The sequence below is a fragment of the Thunnus thynnus genome, chromosome 3 (assembly GCF_963924715.1).
Source record: "Thunnus thynnus chromosome 3, fThuThy2.1, whole genome shotgun sequence".
Lineage (NCBI taxonomy): Eukaryota > Metazoa > Chordata > Actinopteri > Scombriformes > Scombridae > Thunnus > Thunnus thynnus.
In genome coordinates, this window is record NC_089519.1 from 38,846,601 (window position 1) to 38,853,765 (window position 7,165).

The 7,165-nt window shown below is 41.2% G+C and overlaps 2 protein-coding genes across 2 annotated transcripts in view; one reads left to right on the forward strand and one right to left on the reverse strand.

The window, feature by feature from the left end:
- Positions 1 to 485: 485 nt before the first annotated feature.
- Positions 486 to 2,446, reverse strand: LOC137180627 (equilibrative nucleoside transporter 1-like). The gene is made up of 4 exons (XM_067585989.1): positions 2,352 to 2,446; positions 1,938 to 2,046; positions 1,751 to 1,836; positions 486 to 1,065 (listed from the first exon to the last, which is right to left on the reverse strand). Exons 1-4 carry the CDS (start codon positions 2,370 to 2,372, stop codon positions 1,030 to 1,032), a joined length of 252 nt encoding a protein of 83 aa, XP_067442090.1. The 5' UTR covers positions 2,373 to 2,446; the 3' UTR covers positions 486 to 1,029.
- Positions 2,447 to 5,946: 3,500 nt separating this feature from the next.
- The window catches only part of capn8 (calpain 8), a 25,887-nt gene continuing 24,668 nt past the window's right edge, over positions 5,947 to 7,165 (forward strand). The window contains exon 1 of the mRNA XM_067585828.1: positions 5,947 to 6,224. Coding sequence (XP_067441929.1) covers positions 5,985 to 6,224 — 240 coding nt within the window. The 5' untranslated portion in view covers positions 5,947 to 5,984. The remainder of the gene's footprint in view (positions 6,225 to 7,165) is intronic.

Consider the following 7,165-nt stretch of genomic DNA (forward strand, 5'->3'; position numbering starts at 1 on the left):
GAGTTATAAAATCAACCACAAGGTGTCGCTGTTTGTCCGCGCGGTCAAACAGCTTCACTGTCACACGTGAGGAATGAAAACATGATGCACACAGTCTCAGATATCAGAATAAAGAAGTGTGTCAACAGAATGAGTCACATTTTAGCCAAATTACAAATACAAGAACTGTGATTTAGCTGTTAAAAATATATAAAGATAAAATAACTTAAAGTAGAACAATGAAGACATTTCAGTTACAGAAGAGAAATATGTCAATGTTTCTCATATCAAACAGTTTCAGCTTCGCGTCATTAAGCTTCATTAATTACAGATGAATCAAAGATCAAAGTCTCCTTAATAACTGAAGATGAATCAGACGTGCCCTGAGCAGTGTCTGCAGGCTGTGTGTGTGTGTGTGTGTGTGTGTGTGTGTGTATGTGTGTGTGTGTGTGTGTGTGTGTGTATGTGTGTGTGTGTGTGTGTGTGTGTGTGTGTGTGTGTGTGTGTGTGTATGTGTGTGTGTGTGTGTGTGTGTGTGTATGTGTGTGTGTGTGTGTGTGTGTGTGTGTATGTGTGTGTGTGTGTGTGTGTGTATGTGTGTGTGTGTGTGTGTGTGTGTGTATGTGTGTGTGTGTGTGTGTGTGTGTGTGTATGTGTGTGTGTGTGTGTGTGTGTGTGTGTGTGTATGTGTGTGTGTGTGTGTGTGTGTGTGTATGTGTGTGTGTGTGTGTATGTGTGTGTGTGTGTGTGTGTGTGTGTGTATGTGTGTGTGTGTGTGTGTGTGTGTGTCCTGAGTCAAGTCAAGTCAATTTTATTTATAAAGCACCAAATCCCAACAGAAGACTGTAAATCAGTGATGTTCTGAACGCTGCAGAGATGATGCTGTGCTGTTTTGGTTTTTGTTTATTTGTGTATTTTTTGACTTTTGTACTTATTTGTATTAATATTCCTTAAAAAACTCAATAAAAACTTCAATTAAAAAAACATTGTTCTATTTTACCTTTTGGAATTACTGCAAGTCGTATTTCTCCTCCTCAGTCTGTCAGCTAATCACAGAGACCACACAGATATCAACCCTCCATTAATCTGGTGAGACAGTGAACACACCGTCACCTGCCGCATCCTCTACTTCCCGTCCTGTGTCCCTCGGAGCGGCTCTCTCTCTACCTTCGTGTGAGATGGTGTGATTGGAGACAGGTGTTCTGGAGTCAGAGCGGAGCCCCACCAGCTGCAACCCGATCCATAATCAAGACCTCTGCTTATACTCAGCCCTGCCAGATGGTAGCCTCTACATCAGTTAGTCTATGCTTCCAGCCTTTAGTTATCCTGTTGTTGCCTGTTATCTTTAGCCTGATGCTGTTTCTCCTGTCCCCTGTCCTGCTTCCCTACCCTGGACCTCTGCTCTATTCAGCTCTCTCAGATCCCACTCCAGACCTGCTGACCTCGGCCCCTAACTCCCCTTGCCCCCAGCCTCAGTTCCTGGTTCCCAGCTTCCAGCCTGAGCTTCCCCTGGCCTGCACCCATCTTCTCCATGCCTTTCAATAAACATCTTATTTACCTTATTCCTGTCTCCTCGTCTGAGTCTGCACTTGGGTTCACCTACTGAATCTCAAACTGTAATCCCTTATACTACTGTTACTGACAAAAGTAATGATATTACTGTGAAGCTGCAGCCAGGTGGAGACGCTGTATGAACCGGGGTTAATGTCCCACAGAGATAGATGGTGTCTTTCTGGATTATTAACCAAATGATCTTTAAATGTGAACTCACCCACATACGGACAGCTGTCAGGCTCCGCCCCCCCCAGTCACACAGGTTAAAGAGCAGGAAACAGCTGACCGGGATGAAGTACAGGTCTGTCAAAACATAAAGTCGCACTGATATTATCCACAGCGGGCTGACCAATCACACGCAGCTACAGGTGGACTGTCTGTCATGTGATGGGCGGTGGACTCACCCCAGGAGCCTCTGTCAGCTATGGTGGATTTGGTGTCGGCAGTGATGGCGGGAAATGTGCCGATGGTGATGGTGAAGGTGAAGCAGACGGACAGAGCCAACAGCCAGACCTGAAGCACAACACAGGTTCAGGGATCACGTCCTTTATTTTTTATAAAATATAAAAAATGAATAAATAAATAAAGCTGAACATTCAGATCCGAGATTAACGTCACATATAAACTGTTTCCACTCAAACTCCTCAAACTCTTTATACAGAAACATTTTCAAACAAACAAACTGGTCCTTTTCACAAAATCACCATTGATTATTGATTGTTTTCTGGGGTCAATCATCATTGATGATCATGATTCTAATTCTCAGCGGTGATTATATTGATAAATCCTTGAAAATGGATTGATTTTCTTTGTCTGACCTTCTTAAAGATTTTCAGCATGGAGACGTTCTGACGATCATTCTGCTCATCTCTTCCCTCTGAAGAAGAAGAAGAGAAGAAGAAGAGAAGAAGAAGAGAAGAAGAAGAGGAAGAAGAAGAAGAAGAGAAGAAGAAGAGAAGAGGAAGAAGAAGAAGAAGAGAAGAAGAAGAAGAGAAGAAGAAGAGAAGAAGAAGAGAAGAAGAAGAGGAAGAAGAAGAAGAAGAGAAGAAGAAGAGAAGAAGAAGAGAAGAAGAAGAGGAAGAAGAAGAAGAGAAGAAGAAGAAGAGAAGAAGAAGAGAAGAAGAAGAAGAGAAGAAGAAGAAGAGAAGAGGAAGAAGAAGAGAAGAAGAAGAAGAGAAGAAGAAGAGAAGAAGAAGAGGAAGAAGAAGAAGAAGAGAAGAAGAAGAGAAGAAGAAGAGAAGAAGAAGAAGACGTACGTATTACGTATTACACGTACCATTATCACTAAAGGAGGCAGAGGAAGAGCTAAACATATGACACACTGAGCAAGAGAAAGCAGGAGAGCGAGTCCATATAAATATGGACGTTATGACAGCTCCCCAGCAGCAAGCCAAAACATCTGGATCGCCCCCTGGTGGCTGGTTGCAGTATAGGTCATAAGTCCCGCCCCCTCCATGTTAGCGGATGAGACATGAGTCAAACTAAAAAATCAAAGTACACGTCAAATAAATTCTTCCCAAAGATGGTTTCTGTCATTCTTATCACGCTGATGTTTGCCCAAGTGCTAATTTTTCTGATCAGTTTAATTAGGGCCTGAGCCCCAGAGGAGCGAAGACCCTCTTGTATCTGTTCTGTTTCTTTCTTTCTTTCTTCTTTCTTTATTAATACGCCACTTCAGACCTAAATTTGACCCCCTTAACATGCTCAAAAACTCACCAAATTTGGCACGCACATCAGGTCTGGTGAAAAATTTGATAAAATGTAAAAATTATCCCCCAAAGTGCTAAAATGTGCTCTACCTATGTATCTAAAATGGCGGCCACGGCCCGTAGGAATGTCGTAGAGAGATCAAACCAAAACTCAATTATTCGTCTCAACAAGACTTACAAATCATACGTTGACCCCCCTGACCTAAATCCAACAAGAAGTCTGCAACATGCTCATGAAAGTATGACTTTGTGCCAATTTTGGACCCCGATCAAATGCTATCTCCTCCTAGGCCGTTAATGGTATCGGCTTCAAACTTTGATACATGACTTATGACACTGTGCTGAAGGAAAGTTATTAAAAACTTTGTAATAACTCGAACGGTTTAGGTTTTATAAGCCCTGAAAGTTGCAGTGCCACATCACACCTTACAATGTAAACCAATGGGGAGGCAATGTCTGGGCATGAACTTTGTGTCAAACAGAGGCTTCTGACGTCTAAACTATAAGTCTGACCACTTTCAAACCTGTATCAATGGATTCCCGATGAAATTTCCTACTAAAATATGATTTTTAATGTAAGATTTGGCCAAAGTCATGGGATTTATGAGGATATTTCACAAGAAGCGTACTCTAAAATCCTCCTCTCCAACTGCTCCTGGTGATGTCAGACCACTTTCAAACCTGTATCAATGGATTCGCGATGAAAATTCCTACTAAAATATGATTTTTACTGGCCATAGTTTTATTAAAAAGACAATTACATCTGATTGACAAGAGCCGTGACACTGTTTACATAAAAGTTGGTAAACTCTTCAAGTAAAGGCGTGGACTGCCCGTCCACCTCAAGGTGTAATTTCAGTCTTTATATTCATAGATTTGGCCAAAGTCGTGGGATTTATGAGGATATTTCCACTAGAAGACTGCTCTGAAATCCTGCTCTCCAGCTGAGAGGGAGAAGGAGGGAAGAAAGTGGGGGGGGGGGGGGGGGGGGATTGAATGCAGCTCATTTTTGTAGGATACAGCAGAAAGGCCTATATACTTACAGTACATTATATACAAACTTTGTATGAAGTTTGGTGTTATTATCATTTATTTTACAATAATTATGAGTCTTATATGTATAATTGAGTAGTGGGGAGTGAGGGTGACAGTTTATTGATAAAGAAGAGATGAAAAATGTTCCAGTAACTGTTTATTAAAGACAACAATTTATCACATACATATTTAAATGCTTTGTGTGTGTGTGTATGTAAATCAAAATGTATGTTCTCTTTAGGGGTGTTTGATTACGGCAAAAAGCATAATCACAATTATTTTTGCTCAATGTTGACATCACGGTTATTTAACACGATTACTTTTGTCATTTTTGGAGATTGTCGATATATGCACATATTTTTTCCCACTTGGCTGAAGAAACTATTACACATGCAAACATAGATTATACTAAATATGATCAAAAAAGACAATATATGAAGGAAGAACTCAGGAAGACTAGAGTTCTGGAGCTCAGCATTAAAACTTTAATGAACCTGCCAAGTGGGAGCAGCAGTTGTTTTTTTTTTTTTGAGTTTATTAAACAGACAGGATTGATGTGTAGGATTTAATATTTGGTCTACAGTCCGAAGCGGAGGGTGGCGGTAATGTGCCTAATATGCTATAATTTAGCGTTGATCGTTGAAGCGTGTGGCCGTGGCGTGGCGTTGAGTTTTGATGTTTTGCCATGACAGAGGAAGTTGCTATAACTTTATTGTAAATGCTCCAGTCTGCACCAGATTTTACATGTTTGATAAGAGTCCCGGCCTGAACACGTCCTCATGACAATATTCAGTCAGTGATGTAAACTGGCTGAATAGCACCCCCTACAAAACTGCAGCAAAGCAGCCCCGGCAGCGGGCAAAACAGTGAACAAAGGAAGTGATGTTTATCTCCTTCTTGCACTGTCTGAAAACAGCCGGGTCTGAAAACATCTACATGCCCGTCACAGAAGCCCTTCGACTGCGCCGCAGCCCGATGTGTGCAAGGGCGCGAAGGCCCGTTCAACGCTGCTTGCAGCTTTAATTGGCTTCACTTTTGTATAGTGGCAGAAAGTGGAGACACATTAGTGGTTGAGAGCAGCAAAAATGCTACCAATAACACAGCCGGCAATACCTTTACCCAGATCTGTGTCAGCAGCACGTCAACACCCGGAGCTGTGACTGCAGGCTGGATTCCAGGTGATGTGTGAGTTCAGGTGTTTCGTTGTTCAACACCTCGCTGTGTTTATCAGCCTGTTTGCTCTGAATAATTCAGAGTCGACTGATATCACACTGCTGCCTCACCTGAGCCAAAGGTCCGCCCCCCCGAAACCTGACCACCTTTATCCTGACACATACACTCACAAACCCACACACACATCAAACTTCACAGCTCCACACTCTCGGCAACACTGGCAGATTTCCCGCAGAGTCTCGGTGGACGTTTAATAGATTCTCAGCAGACCCTTTAGAGGACTCTCTCCAGACTCTGTCCAGCTTCTCCAGACTCTGTCCAGACTCTCTCCAGACTCTGTCCAGACTCTGTCCAGACTCTGTCCAGACTCTGTCCAGACTCTGTCCAGACTCTCTCCAGACTCTGTCCAGACTCTCCAGACTCTCTCCAGACTCTCTCCAGACTCTGTCCAGACTCTGTCCAGACTCTCTCCAGACTCTCTCCAGACTCTCCAGACTCTGTCCAGACTCTCCAGACTCTCTCCAGACTCTTGGGATGGCGAGCACAGCAGCAGCGCTGGCCCGGAGGAAGGCTCGGGAGGAAGACGGCACCGGCAGCTGGGCCAACCCTGTCCCCTTCAACCAGCAGGACTTCGAGCGTCTGCGGAGGGAGTGTCTGCAGACCGGCTCGCTGTTCTGCGACCCGACCTTCCCCGCAAACTGGGACTCTCTGGGATACAACGAGCTGGGACGCTACTCCTCCAAAACCATCGGAGTGGAGTGGAAACGCCCCGCGGTGAGCGATCAGTGTCATTATTGATCGTGTTGATTGTTTAGTCTATTAAATGTCAGAAAACAGTGAAAAATGTCCAACTCTGTTTCCCAGAATCCAAAGTGACATCTTGTTCCAACGGTCCAAAGATTCAGTTTACTGTAATATACTCTGTTAAAATGTTAAAATAATGGAAAACAACCATCTCATAAAAATACAGTCATTTTCCATAATTAAAATACAATTAATAGCTTATATAAGTTTATAGCTTTTCATGCAATCTTGTGTATTTTCTGGCTTTTAAATGATAAATACAGGTATTTCCACCTGTAAAAACAATTAAATTCCCTATAAAAATGTACTGACACTGTTACAATACAAATAAAATGAATAAATATAATACAAATCCTGTATATTTAAACTACATTTAATGCAATAAATTTGATTTACGTTTTAAAAAATGTCTACATACTGTTGTAAAACAGGTCATCAGTTTTAATTGCATCAATCTGCTGTTAATTTAAAAAGTCTTTTATGCAATTTTACATGAAAATCTTGTGTATTTCATAGATTTTTCATGTTATAAAAGTATATAAAAAATTAATGGATTCATTAAAAAAAATGTCTAAATACTGTTAAAATAATTAACAAAAACAACATGAAAGGCAGTTGGAGGTTAGTGTGATTGTACAAAATAAGAATATCAATCATGATTCATCTCAAATCTTAATCAATATTTAAAACATTACATTGTTAATTTCAAATCATATGAAGTATAATTTCAGTCGTATTTTTACGTATGTAATATAAAACAAGGAAATAATCTGGTTTATATTTACAATAATCTGCTGTTAATGTGAGACCTCTTCAAGTATAAATCCCAAAATGATGAATGATGCATTAATGTAATTTTACAACATATTGTTAGTGTTTAAATAGAAAAAAAAGCACAAAACACAAAAACA

What these genes read in the sequence shown, in the direction of transcription:
- LOC137180627 (XM_067585989.1), bottom strand. Translation starts at nt 2,372, where the DNA reads ATGCTGAAAATCTTTAAGAAG. An exon ending in AGCTGACAGAGGCTCCTGGG is followed by an intron (nt 1,837 to 1,937) that starts GTGAGTCCACCG and finishes ATGTTTTGACAG; the next exon opens with ACCTGTACTTCATCCCGGTC. An exon ending in TGACAGCTGTCCGTATGTGG is followed by an intron (nt 1,066 to 1,750) that starts GTGAGTTCACAT and finishes CTGTCTCACCAG; the next exon opens with ATTAATGGAGGGTTGATATC.